Raw genomic sequence first — 14,346 nt, forward strand, 5'->3', positions numbered from 1 at the left:
GTACACTGGCGGGAGAGGAGAGCTTAATTTATTCACAATATTACAAACATCATGGAATTTACGACTCCAAACAGGCACAAAACACAACTCAAACTCGCAACAGAAAACAGATAGGAAATAGGGCAGAAAAAATGGATTTAGAAATGCTCCGCTGTTATACCACCAGGTGTGACTCACTGAAATGTGTCTTTCCTTCTTGGCTTTAAAACAGATCCTGTTTGTACCATTGTAACTCCAGAAACTAAATCATCAACTAAAATAATAATCCTACATCCTGCGACCTTAACAAAACACTGCTTTCGTTGAGTGACAGAAACAAGGAATGACTCGGGGGAGTTGTCAAACGTTTGTTAGTATGCACACATAGCAACAACTGAAATGAGTATTTATCCATGTGCTGCACCTTTGTGGGAGTATTTTCCTCAGTCTCTCCCCCCTCAGTCTTTCTTTCTCCTAAATGTTGTTCTTTTGCTTAGTTTAGGAATTCCAGCAGGCTGCAGGGAACAACTTGAGATTCTTTCTAACCGTTCAGCCCTGCGTCAGCACAAAGGCCAAAACAAACATACATTTGTTTAGAAAACTGAAACGGGCAGTTGTAAATCTCCAGAGAAATGCCTTAGGGGTGGTGAAGCTTTAACAGAAAAAAACATGAAAATATCTTTCAGCAAAAACCTGCTTTTAGTTGTTAACCTGTCCACAACATTATGAGTTAGTGAATACATCTTTTGCAGAGGCTGTTAAAGATGCTCTGCCTCTTTGTGGTCATTATTACATAAATATCATATACACAAAAGTCAACCAAGACACTGGATCAGGGTTTTTTCAATACAGCCAACAGGTATAATTTCCTGAGGGACGATAACATTTTGATCACTTTACGACTTCATAGGAGTTTTGTTGAAAACGTACACGGCAAACACCGAGAGGAGTTCTGTCTTTCTGTTCAACAACTAATCTCTACACACAAAATTAAGACATTCATGATTTCAAACACACACACACACACACACACACACACGCACACACACACTGCACATATTCTGATGTACAGCAACAGCTCCAATGTGTCTGGATGAAGTTTCAGTAAAAAGAAATTAACACAACTATAAAAACGAACGACAAATAATGTAGAAAACACAGATGCGGTTTTTAAAACGTGAGATTATTAAAAAAATTATTAGGGGGAAAGGCATTTGAGTCAAGAGTGTGTTTTCATACAGGGCTATCAAGAAGAGCTTTTTAAAAACTAAACAAAACTAAATAAGTTTAAATAAACTTAAAGGCTACATGTGTCTAAAAGGGGCTACACTGGAGGTAGAGAATAGAAAATTAGTTTTAGTGAGGATTGTGGACTTTCCTCTTTAAAGAAAAGTTTTCAAGTATCACATGTCACATCTGCGACAAAGGGAGAAAATACTCTGTGATATAATTGTTGCTTACTTATAATCTGCTTTAAAGAAGTTTAGCACCTCCGTATGAGGAACTGATCCAGCACGAAATCATCAAGACTTAATAACATTAAGTATGAAATTAGCTGGAAAAGAATTTGTACACAATCCTTAATGTTCCTGGTTGAGCTACCTTTAGAAAAACATTTTTTCAACATTCCTGTTTAAAATCTGTGACAAAACAATCAGAAAAAGTAAAATAGAAATATTGTTTTTAAATGGATGGAGTAAGGCTTTCACTTGAACGTACGTTGAAAACAAAATCTGATTTTAAGAAACGTGCATTTATGTATCATTACAAAGTGCTTTTTTTTCCATTCACCCTTTTTGGTTTTTAGTGCCTTAATTTGAAACACATTTAAAAACATTACCAAAAAAAATTAAATTTACTACATCTATTGTACATTTTACCGAAATGATAGAGTACCCCCCCCCCCCCCCCCCCCCCCCCCCCCCCCAGGCTACTCTCGTTCACTGGTGAAAATACAATCTTAAAGCTTATAATAGGTTTCCACAGGTGCAGATACGGGGCTGTAGCACTACCATCTTAATAAAAATTGACAGTTGCTGAAATGCTCACAGGGGACACAAAGTTTCCACCCAGCAGCTCTAATGGAAAATGTTCCACAGCAACACCAATATCAAGGCACACAGTAACGGACACATTACAGCATATTGGGAAAACTTTTCAGTGGCACATCGCAGATTGTGCAGACTGAGAACAACAATGGGTGGAGACTGGGTGAGCGGACTCACTCGGTGGATGAGCCAAGGAGCTTTAGTCTCAACAGTCTTTATTGCTCATCTCATGTACGGCCTATAGTTATGAGAGGAGAGCAGATGGCATGGGTTCTCCCTTAGTAGCCCTGCCAAACTCTTTTATAAAGGACAAAAGAAAGCCATGACAGGGCGCAAAGGGTTGGAGATACCAGCTGGACCACTTGTGTGGCACTGTGTGTCTATGTGGCAAACTGAGCCAGAAAAAGTACAGCCAAACTCTCTACATGTCTTTTTTTGAACAAGCCATCCCTCCTTTAAGGCAAGTCAAGAGAGAAAGGAGAAGTCTGTGCTTCCGCTGCTCCTCCCTTCAAAGATTCAGGCTGTTGGAAAGGGCCTCCAGCTGCTCCTCTCCCAGCCTCTGCTTCTCCTCCAGGTCCTTCTGCCGGATAAGCAGTGAGGCCTTGGTCTGGACAAAGCGCTGGTAGTCCTGCAGCTGTTCGGCGGACAGCTGACGCGACAAGAAGGTCGAGACAAGGTTCTCTCTCCTGTCCAGGTTATCCTTCAGATCTTTGGCATCCTCCCTCTGTTTGCACAGCAGACGGTGGCGACTGTCCAAAGATTGCTGAGTGCAGAGACAGAGACAGGTTACATTTGCTCTCTATGTTAACAGATATTTCTGGGGACAAATAAATATATTAGGTCTGAAATTTTAACCTTATTCTGGTGCTGAATTCATGCCTTGCAGAGCATTAGACCCATGATCACAATATAAAATGCATTAAATAAATATCCTGCTGTAAGCATACTCATAAAAACACACAATTTGAGTGGACTGCTGATAGAAAATAATCACGTCAAAAAGCTTTTCTACCAAGTGTCATATTTTGGGTTCCATTTTTTATTTTAATTGGAAGGTTATATCTTGTTTGATGATGTGGAGAGATTTGCATGTTGTGTGATCCTGTTTCAAACAGCCAGAGGACAGGAGGTGCAGTGTTTCCTTGTGTCAACAGAGGGCAGGGTAGGTACAAATGTCATCGAAACCAGGCTGGAGTTTCGGTGAGTCTGTAAATACCAGTGTTGCTGATAACAGCAAGAACACAAATGAGCCTCTAACGAGCACTCAGTATGCAGCATTTGCAGATGGGATAACTAACAAGGTGCCCTTTCGGGGATAAATCTAGAAATCTAATGCATCCATGCAAACATAAACTGATGCTGTAAATACTGGTAAGCGTGATGAAAGAGTATATTCAGAGTGGAAACAAAGCAAAGCACAGAGCTTAAGTCAGAACCTGTGACAATACTCATGGTAATGTTCAAAACCAAGTTAATGATTGTAATTGTAAGTAAATCAAATTATGTTTGAAATAAAGACCTAAATGACTGATTATAAACATATTTTAATGGTGCTACATCGGATGCAGCATGATGCAATTCATGTAAGTGTTTTAATATATCAAACCAAAAAGTGCAGTCCTGTAAAGTGCAGTATATCAAAAATAATCTTCAAAAGTCTGATAAATGATTTGGCTTAAACACAGATAAGCTAAAAATCAGCAATTAAACACAGATAAACCCAACGACATTTTTTGAATTCCACACAGTGAGAAACCTTGACTCCATTAAAGTCGCCCTTCAAATTTTCCCATGTGGCATGTTTGCCGTTCTAAAGCAAACACAACGGGAGTATAGTTTGGGGCATGGGAGCAGCCGCACGCTTTTAACACTCGCAGTCATCTTTTTGCCGTCATCTTTTTCTCGCTGACAGTGTGCTTTTAGTCGCATGCCTTATTGTGTATGTGTAAACAACTCCTGGGTGTAAAGTCAGGAGCATAATCAGGATCATAATACACGGAGCACATGACAGTGCATTATAGTACATCAGTAGATTTTTATCACATCTTATTTAACCAAGAAAGTTGACCTTTAAGCCCAGAAATCCGTCAGAGTATGCCTTAGGAGTTTTCAGTGAGAAAAAGGCACAGAAACAAAAGGGCAGCATGGGTGCATTTAGATTAGATTTATACAATTCTGGACAGAGATTCAGAGTTTGCCATGCTTTTAATTACTTGTGTGATGAGATGTGAACAATTACGATGCATTGTGAACTGGCTGCTGGAAACACAGCACTCAAAAATGGATGTTGTGAAAAGGATTTTGTGAATTTGGTTATTTCTTGCATTAAAAAAGGGTTTTCTCTGGAGCAGCAGAAATCTTGGATTTTGGAGGGTAAGTGAATGCACCAACAAGGAGAGTTTTCAAAACAGTCCCTGCAGGCAAGTATATCACAGTACCATCAATCAATTACGCAACTTTGACAAACAAAAAAAGGCAAGAAATAGTCTCATTACTCATTACTCATGAATTACTCATCTAGGGCAACTTTCAAGTTTTTGCACGCTGTTTTTCATAGTATAGCAGATGAAAGGAAAATTCTCTTGTGACAGAACCACAAAGCCCTAATTTATGAACATACTGATCTGAAAAAGACAAACATGAAAAATCCCCAAAGGTTTTGGTTCCTCACCTTCTCCTCAGCATCTGTGTGTTGGTCCACGGTGCTCAGTGCGTTCTGTACCCTGGCCAGCCGAGCAGAGAGGCACAGCAGCAGGTTGACCACTCTCTCCAGGTCTCCTATGAACAGGTTGTACCTCTCCAGCTCCACGGGAAGACAGCGCTCACAGACCAGTACCTTCAGGGCCTCCCCGTGGGCCACGTTCTCCTCAATCTCTGTCTGGAGGGCACCACGCGTCTCTTCCAGCGAACGCAGACGCGCCTCAATATAGGACACTAACAGACGCTGTTAATTCAAGTAGAGAAAATTGTGGAGAGACAAAAATACCGACCACATAATTATTAATTGCAGGTGAACTAATCAAAATATTAATTTCACAATTGCTGTTATAGGGTCATGGATAAAGGCATACTGTATCAAGAGTGAATGTGGAAGGCAGTTAAGAAGAGGGGGAGGCTATGTGCCAAGCCAAACATTAGGCAAGTGGGAGACACTGATAAGAGGTAGACGGTACATCATGTGATAAGAGAACTATCTCAGTCTGAACTGAGTCCACTTAAGGCCAAATAGCATCAAGATGGTATCACTATGAAATCACAACACAGTTCCCGTCTTAAAAAGAACAAGAAAAGAATGAGACCACAGTTCAGTGTGCATTTAAAAGTCATGTTGGTTCTGCTGTTCTGTCCGGTTTCATGTCATTTTTCATGTACATGCAACAAAGCTGTGGCGATTTTAGACATAAATTGTCTTGTTATCTGTGAAGTTATCCAGTTTTGGGTTAACACTGGTGACTTTTGGCTTATTTCTGTTGTATTTCTGACTGTGACACTCATTATTTGGCATAAATGAATAATTACCTTCTTCTCAGTGATGTCAGTTTTGCTCTGCAGATCTGCGCTTGGAGGTTTAAGGCCGTCTGAACCTTCGACCGTTTCAGCACTAGAAAAAGAAACGTGTTTAAGTCAAGCTAGCTTCCATGCATGATGATTCCTGTCATCACAATACAGAATAGGAATGCTCAAATTAAAATTCCTGTTGCAGCTGTGCCACATACTGCGTCTTCACATGGAGAATGCTCTGAGCAAGGCCTTACTGTTATCTACAAAACATTGAAATGCAACTGCACGTTATCTCTATATATCTGAAGTGTGCTTACACCAGCGGAAATCTGAGTGCATGTACAGCAATAAGCAGAAAGCCAGGTGTGTCTGTGCATGTGATGCAACAAAAGGTAATGCAGCACTGGTGGAAACAATGAAAACTCAAACTAGGAACTAATTAAATTGTGAGTGAGATGGATTATTCTTTCCATCTACACAGCTGTGTATATATGAGATAAGGAGTTACGTAGCCACCAGAAAGGATGGAAAGTCAATGATCTGGGAAATGTATAAACCAAGTCTAGTTATCTTCCATTTTTATGCCAGTTTCTATTATTTTACACTATCCTAGTCATCATTTCAGAATAACTCTTCTCAAGAGTGTGATGTATTCTCTAACTATCAGGCAGTAAAATGCGTGGAAACTAGAGGGGTTTATTTATGACTAGCAGATCTGTGTTTAAGTGTTATGTTCCAGGACATCAACATTTACCTTTCTGCAGCTTCTTTCTGCTCCTGTTTCTTCTTATAGTGCTCCTCCATCAGCAGTGTGTCCTCTGACAGCAGCTGCTCCATCAGCATCAGAGCGGTCTTACGATTGGCCAATGGGTAGAGCACTCTGGCCAGTGATTGGTCAGCCTTGACCACTGCTTCGACAAGCTCCTCCCACTGAGGTCTCTCTGCGGGCCTGTCCAGGCTCTTGTTCTCTCCCTCTGGTGTTCCCCTCTCCTCCATCGCCTGGTTTTCTGCCATTTCTGGGGGTTTCTCCTCTTCCACCTGCTGACTGGTGTCTGTGTCAGAGACAGAGGTGCGGGTAGACACAGGGGTTTCACTTGTCTGTGTTGGATGGGCCGAGCTGCTGGACTCGTCGTCAAAATCGTTGCCTTTCAGCGGTGAAGTCTGGACTTCCTCTTTGATCTCGTCTTCTGGAGGGATAATCCACAGCGACAGATCTGTGGTGACGCCGCAGCTCAGAGACACTTCGTGGATTGAATCAGGCGGCGGGGCGTCATTGCTTGGTTCGTCCACCGACCGCTCTTTCTCTGATCCAGTCAGAGAAGGAGAAGTCCTGAATCTACTGGAAGTTAAATAAATTATGGTTTAGAATCACACATGGCCAAAATAGTATTTGCAGAACCAGAAACACCTGTTAATAGTTTGTTTTAGTCCAGTTAGGTGCCTGAAGGGTCATCTAATTAAATGATGACGATGCAGTGAGGAAGTAGTGGAGGAAAGTGGTGTGGCATGTTCAGTCAAATCATTTCACAGAGGGAACAAATGCTGCATTGGTATGAAGTTTAATCTTACCTGGAGCTAGGCCTGTTTTCAAAAGGAAGATTAGTCTGGGTTGGTGTGGATGCGGTGGATTTGATCTCCCTCTTACTGGTCTCTAGACCTCCGGGGGACGGTGGGTTGGATGAAGTTTCACTGGGCGGTCTACTGGACCTGAATTCATCATCATCTCTGACAGGGCTATGACATTCAGAGGGAACCCTGGCCCGGGAAGAGGAACAGAAAGCTGGGGAGGTGGATCTACTGGAGTTCCTTGTTCCTACTGTGGCATCCTCTCCTGGTTCAGAGATCTTCTTCAACAAAGACCTTTTCTGGGTTTGGTTTTGGATCTGTCCCTGAGTGATCTTCTGACCAACAATCTCTGGTTCTTGTCCCGCTTGCTCTGTTACATGTTGTTTCTTCCTCCCTCTGTTCTGCCACTGGGCTTCTCTGACTACAGAAAAGAATTTATTACTCTTCTTGTCTCTGTCCGGTCCTCCTGGTCCAGTCGAATACCTCCACAGTTGATCCAGCTGTTCAGAACTTCTACTCAGGACTGATGGTCTTGTTAACTTTGATTCCCCGAGCTCTTCCATGGACATCCCCCTCTGTGCAACCACACGGACACACTCCTGACCCTGTGGGGCTGGCTTTACTGAGGAGTTCTCAGTGGCATCCTTCTGGGGACTGACATTTACATTCAGAGTTTAAATGGATAACATAAGACATTTTATTATAATAATATAAATCATAATTCATACAAACTATGAATACATTAGAACATAGTCTTTAAATGAAAACAACTAATAAATCCAAAAAACAAATATACATGTATCATGCAAGCCTCTAGGAGATCTTATTTAAAGACTGACAACAGTAATTTGATATTTATACAAATCACAAAAAAAACAAAACACAGTTTTGAGAAATAGGCCAATTGTTCAGTTAATTCTTCTTCTTTTACAGTCCATGCATAAATCTTTTCAAAGGAATGTTGGTTTGCTGGAGCAAGTGGGTGTTGACTTTCCAGTGCCACAATGAATCAAGTGCAGATTTATAGTCTGTGCCGCAGCGCACACATCACTAACCTAATACTCTCCTGACCTAAAACCAATAAAAATGTCCTAATTCGTCTGAAGTGCTTTTACATACCTCTGGGTTTCCATAGTATTAACTGGTGATGGATGCTTCTTAAAATTATGTGCCTGCAGAACCAGAAGAACCAAAAGGCAACACATGAATAACATTTGAATTGGCATACAAAGTATTCTTCTGAACTGAATAATATATAAAATGAGTCTGAAATATTGCAGCAAGAGATTTTGTGGTGAAGAAATATCTTATTAAGTAACACCTTATTCACATATGTGTTATATTTTTAAGTTTCTCAATTTGAAAAACACTTACCTCAAATACATGTGGTATGGACGTGGATCTGTTCCTGAAGAAACTGGGTGCTTCTGGCTGCTCCAAGAGACTCTCCACTGAGGCAGACATCCCCTGAGATGGACCGTGGCTCACCCTCCATCTTGGCTGATTCGACTGGCCAGCATATTGGCCTGAACAAGACTGATCTGAGAAGAACTGGGCATACCTGTTTGGTGAAAATTTAAATAGAATACTTAAATGTTTGATTTAATCCATACAACAAAAAAGCATCAAACAAGTGTTCTTGCTCTGCGGTTCTTTTGTACCTGATGGAGCTGCTGGAGGAATCCAGAATGCGACCTGCAGAGTGGGGTCTGTGGGGTTTCCTCTTAGTGTTTTTGCTTTCATGATTTCCTGATAGAGGCCTGGGACCCCAGTCAAACGGTTTCTCTCCCAGAGAATGCCTCTGTCTGGATGGACGTGGTAACAGAGGTGCTGGTTGTTGTGGCTCAGCCACTTTATGGCCCGTCTTACGCTCCATGTACTCCACCAGGGCCTTGTGTTGCAGATGTTTTAAGTTTGTCTTTAAAGTGCTAGGAGTTGAAAGCGTTCGACTTCTTGTCTCAAACATTTTCCTCCGTGTTGCAACCAGTCCCAGCTCTCCTCGCTGAACACGTTCCTCTCCTTCACATTCAAACACGTCGTCACTTTCGTTGCCAAATGAGCGGCAAGCAGAGTGGATGGGGACAACACCAAGCTGGTTGAGTTTCTCTGGTTCAGAGTAGCACATCTTCTTCTGCTCTGGAGTCAATCGCTTCCTGCCTCTGATGCGGGCTGTCTGGGGCTGGGCCACATTTGCTGGCCTACCGTTTTCCTTTTCAGTCTCTTTGTGCATCTCCTTCTGATTCTCCCTGACTTCTTCTTTAGTGCTCCCCCTCTCTGTCTCCTCAGAGGTCACAGAGGGAGTGAGTGTGTCTGTGGAAGTCTCAGAGTCCTGTGATAAGGAGACAGTATGACTCACCTGAAGCCTCTGTTCAGACTTTTGTCTGATACGGTATAGCCATGACAGCTGCAGGTCCCTCCTTTTAAATGACGTCTCCCTTAGGACTTTAGACTGGGCATCCTTTAGCTTCTCTTTATAGTACTTTGTAAATGAGTCATCCAGGGTGTTACAGGCAACGGAGCCAACTTCCCCTCTATCGTTCTTGCTGGTGTCATCTTGTGGAGATCTCTCATTATTGTCAACAGCCACATCTCCATGAGCTGTTTTGTTTAGAATTGCGTCCTTGTCTTTTACGTTGACATTAGTATCTCTTTTATTCCGTAACAGGACTTCGGTGAGGTGGTACAGAAGCGGTGTTGTTTCTTTGTTTATCCTCTTGCTGTCTACATCCTCCAATGGTTGCTGTTTCCCTCTCCTTACTTTCTCCTCTCTGTTGGGGTGGTTGGGCTGTTCATTGCTTAACAGTGAATCGACCTCCTTTGTTTGTGTGGTTGAATGTGGTGGGCAGTTTCTGTCAGGTCCACAGTAGAATATTGGGTTGTCGGCAGTGTGTCGACCAATCTCTCGACTCTGCATCATGTTGATTTCTTCTGAGGTGTCAAAGCTTTGAGAGGACTGTGTCAAGATGAGGGAAGGTCTGTGATTCTCCTGGCTCCTAGGGGACAGGTCCTTGCCCTGAGACACAAGAGTGAAAGCCTCTCTCTCATCTGGAATCATACCGCTGGAAGTGCAAGAGCTCTCTTGGTGATGTCTAAACAAATTATCCATTGTGCTGTGGGATCTTTCTTTTTCTGTTAGCCGGTGTGTCTCATTGCTCCAAGTGGAGCTCTCACTCCCAGCCTCAGACCCACACACAGCAGAGTGTGTCCTTTTACCAGATTCAGACAGCTTACACACTCCAGTGACAAAGTAGAATTGACCCTTATGCTGGATGCTGCTGTTTATAAAACTCTGACTAGCATTCCAAGGGCTGGCAGGTCGAGTTGCCTCTGAACCATGCCAATCATGAGCTGAGTCCTCCCTTTTGCGCTCACCGGTCTTGTTTTGATAGTCTCCATTACATGCACCACTGCTTGAGGGCTGTGTGGGTTTCAGGTGCTCAGGCTGGTTTGTGCCTCGGGGAGGTGATCGGCTTAGGATGTTTGTTGACTTCTGCTGCTCAGAGGCTGATTTGTTATCCGTGATGAACAGGTATTCTGGGTTCAAGCTTCTGGTCTGATCATGAGGCTGGAAGTGGAGGCGGTAGGTTGGTGGCTTCTGGGCCTGTGGCTGTTGAGAGCCTCTCCAAACTGAGTACACTGGGTCAGAATTGAAGCTTGGGTTGCCTGTATCTGGGTTAGCCGTCTCAGTTCTTGGGGTATTTGGACCATGGGGCTGTGGATGCAACCGATTGTGGGATCTGGGCTGTTGCTGAGGCTGTGGCTGCTGGGGTTGAAACTCAGTACCTTGGTGGTGGACCCTGCTGTTCTCCAAATTTTTTGTGGCTATGAAACTATCCAGGCGTGCTGGGACTGGAGGAGGACAGACAAGAGGGCAAGCACCTTGCATCTCTTGTTTAGAGTGTGCTTTGTTGTTATTGGTGTGGAAACTGCCACTGCCATTGTGGTAGTTTAGACTGGTGCTGGTATTATTGCGATACTGCTGTGAGATAGCTTCCACAGAGCGATAGAGCTGGTCCATGTTCTTCGAGTCAGACTGCAGATCCTTGGTCGGATGGTAAATGGACTTTACATACTTAAGATCAGCATAGTGGCTGAAGGAGTTGGACTGTAGGTCGTCTGTGAGAAAGGTAGAGGGGTAGTCTGGGGCAGTGGACCCACCAGAGAAGGAGCTGTACGCAGAGTCTCCTTTCCCGTGTTGGTGATGGGCAAGTTGGTCAGCGATGCTGCTGTTGGACTTGGCAGGGGAGAGCCGGCTGACAGGCTGGCTCAGAGGATGCAGATCCACGTTGCTCATTCTCTCAAAGTGGAAGTTGTAGGAATCCATGGAGGACTGGGGCGGATGGCAGGAAGGGAAGGGCAGGGTTTGTGAATGTGTCGTACGTGTATGCGCACTGATGCATGTGTCTTCCTTGTGGGTGAAACTGGGGAAATTACCACCAACACATTTGCGCCAAGTTGTCCGTCATGCTCGTTGCTAATTAGGTCATTTTCCTGCCTTCTTTTTGTTTATTCTAAGCCTCTTGAAACAGACTGCTCAGCAGCTCCTGGGGGACAAAACATAAACACGACACAGACTCGTTATCAGCCTGAAATCTTGACTTAGCTCTACAGTAATACATCGGGGGCAAATGACTGCTCAAGAGAAATGAAAAGGTTATAAAGGTTACAAAATGTGTGTTTAAACAGTAATTGAACACATTACAGTCCATAGCTATTTTGACTACTTTGCAATGGCATGACACTTGTCAACTTGGCAAGCCACTAAGTTAATGATACAACCCCTACATCAAAGAAAAACACCTTCATACCTCATCTACGCTGTATGCATAAAACAAAATTCTCCACCAGTTGCTAGTTTTGCAGGGTGCTTTCTGCTCAAATACTATTAAGGTGCCAGAAAACAGCAAGTCACCAGTGAAAAATCTTTTCCTGGCATTTCTAGGTCAGATTCCTCTGGTGGGAAATTAGACCCCATTTGTTATAAGTTGTAAAGACAAATCATGGCCCTTGGCTGAAAAAGTAATTTTTTTCCCCCCATTATGCCTACCCAGTAGAGTGGAGGTGCTGGTACATGGAGGTGCTGGTACATGGCAGCACCAAGGGGGAAATCCTGACTGTAAATGTAGCCTACCTCATGTTTTAATTTTTTTACACTTGATGTGCTGTATAAAGTTTATATTATTATTCATTCATTTGGGATTTCTTCTTCAAGAAGTCAAGTAAGTACAATGTAAGGTTCAACAAGGCTGTGTCAAAATTAGTGCTGCAAAAAAAAAGAATTTTGAAAAATCACATTTTATATATGTATATATATATATATATATATATATATATATATATATATATATATATATATATATATATATAAGCACAGAAAAGCAGCAAATAGAAATAGAACAAGCTGAAACCAGAGAATGTGTCTAAAAACTTTAACTTAAATGATTCATGGATTACCAAAATAGTTGCCAATTCATTTTCTGTCAATCGATCAATCAGCTAATTGTTGCAGCTCTAGACAAAAAGGTAACTTGATAGCAAGGTAAGTTAAGGAATTCAAGGCTATATTCCAGTAACCTCTTCTGCCAGGTTTAATGGTAATCATTAGATCTCATTTACCAAAAATTAAATCACCTCCTCTTACGCCAAGTCAATGGTAACAGCATTTTATGCACAGACATACATACAGCTTGAAGCAATTTTTATGTTTCACAACTCACATGGTTTAGTGCAGCCTGGTTTTATAGGTCAGCACAGTTAGCCACCTGCTGAAGGAGTCTGTCGTTTTGCATCAACGAGGTCTCTAATTAAGGGCCTTGAGGTTGGCAGTGCACGTTGCAGCACATGAAAAAATGACAGGAATTCTCTATGGAACTACAGAAATCTGGGAGGATTAATCATGTGACAGTTGCTTTGTTATACAGCACTGCCACCCATAAAGACTAGTCTACCTTTCCCCCTTATTATTCTTGAGACCTTAAAGCATTTGCTTTACCCATTTAAAAAAATTGCCAATAATATAACAAGGGGCGGGATTAAACTTCTCTCGTAACTACACAAGCACTATGAGACCATTATCAGTTTATCAGGAAACCTTTACAGGCTATTATGCAGCGATAGAAGCTTTAGTGTTCTGCAGATTGCGTGATTATACTGCCATTTCCTGTTGAACCAATTTATTTCCTACTGAGAGACCTTAAAGCAAAATCAACCAATCGTTTTGGCTGGAATAAATCTGTTGATGACCGGAAACCAATTAACTTCAATCTTGACTTTCGTCTATGGTGGGTTTCTTTAAACTCCGTATTCACAGTAAAAATAACGTATAGGGATAAAATTCCCTACAATTTTGTAACACATGGAAACTTGCTGTCATTATCAGCTATCCAAAAATCATCCTGGGTACAGAAACCAGCCCCTGCAAGTTAATGATAGGTTTAGGTTTTACTGTGGACGCTAATAACAGAGTAAATGTGGGCTTATCTCTCCCATGACCTGCATGCCTTTCCAGGACTTTGTCATCAAGTTAAAGCTACATACCTGTCATGCATACACAAAGATCAATGTTGCCAATACAACAAAGATAAGCCAAACAGTTCAGCAACTCTGAAACTGCAGTTTGAAAGTTGGGCCTCAGCATCGATGGAAGTGCAATAAATGTTGCTCACATTATGAATCAGCCGATTGAGTTTCTTTTATTTTGTTTTTATTTTTAGTTAAGTTATCCAACAGCAAATATGAAACTAATGCGGTAAATGACAACTGAAAACTCTTTTATAATCAATTTCAATTAGCAGTATTTTCCCAGTATTGCCAAGTTTGTTGGCCAAGTTGAAAAACCTATATCAAAGATGATCCTAGGTGGTCGTTTTGCATACACACAAAACCCACCTCCCAAGAGCCTTTCAAACTACAGTATTAAAGGGGATTTCATGTGTTTATGAAGGGCTTTCTGATCTGTGGTGTGTCTCCGTGTGTGTGTGTGTGTGTGTGTGTGTGTGTGTGTGTGTGTGTGTGGTTTCCAGCCCTCCTCTTCCCCTCTGTGAACAGAGAGAGGCTCCCAAACAGGGGAGCGCTCAAGTGGAAGTGATGGAGGGGACAGGCAGTGACAAAATGTACAGAGAGGAGAGAGGGAGGGAGGGTGAGGCAGAGGGTGACCGGCCTAGACAAATACCCTCACACGCAAACCACAACAACAAGAGACAAGAGAACATGAACAATGACAGCAGGAAAGCTGAACACAAGTTGGAAGGCT

At 42.4% G+C, this 14,346-nt stretch overlaps 2 protein-coding genes across 7 annotated transcripts in view; one reads left to right on the plus strand and one right to left on the minus strand.

The window, feature by feature from the left end:
• Nucleotides 1-14,346, plus strand: part of LOC123962813 (rho GTPase-activating protein 26-like) — a 243,930-nt gene that overhangs the window by 121,049 nt on the left and 108,535 nt on the right. The window lies entirely within an intron of this gene.
• Nucleotides 1,914-14,346, minus strand: part of shroom1 (shroom family member 1) — a 32,607-nt gene continuing 20,174 nt past the window's right edge. For 3 of the 4 annotated variants that reach the window (XM_046039179.1, XM_046039181.1, XM_046039180.1), the window contains exons 3-10: nt 8,756-11,638; nt 8,469-8,655; nt 8,214-8,266; nt 7,098-7,748; nt 6,283-6,867; nt 5,547-5,628; nt 4,699-4,971; nt 1,914-2,790 (exon numbers count right to left, since the gene is read on the minus strand). In XM_046039179.1, coding sequence (XP_045895135.1) covers nt 2,536-2,790; nt 4,699-4,971; nt 5,547-5,628; nt 6,283-6,867; nt 7,098-7,748; nt 8,214-8,266; nt 8,469-8,655; nt 8,756-11,418 — 4,749 coding nt within the window. In that variant the 5' untranslated portion in view covers nt 11,419-11,638 and the 3' untranslated portion in view covers nt 1,914-2,535. The remainder of the gene's footprint in view (nt 2,791-4,698; nt 4,972-5,546; nt 5,629-6,282; nt 6,868-7,097; nt 7,749-8,213; nt 8,267-8,468; nt 8,656-8,755; nt 11,639-14,346) is intronic. The other variant, XM_046039182.1, reaches the window with a different exon arrangement.

The sequence above is a fragment of the Micropterus dolomieu genome, linkage group LG23 (assembly GCF_021292245.1).
Source record: "Micropterus dolomieu isolate WLL.071019.BEF.003 ecotype Adirondacks linkage group LG23, ASM2129224v1, whole genome shotgun sequence".
Classification (NCBI taxonomy): Eukaryota; Metazoa; Chordata; class Actinopteri; order Centrarchiformes; family Centrarchidae; genus Micropterus; species Micropterus dolomieu.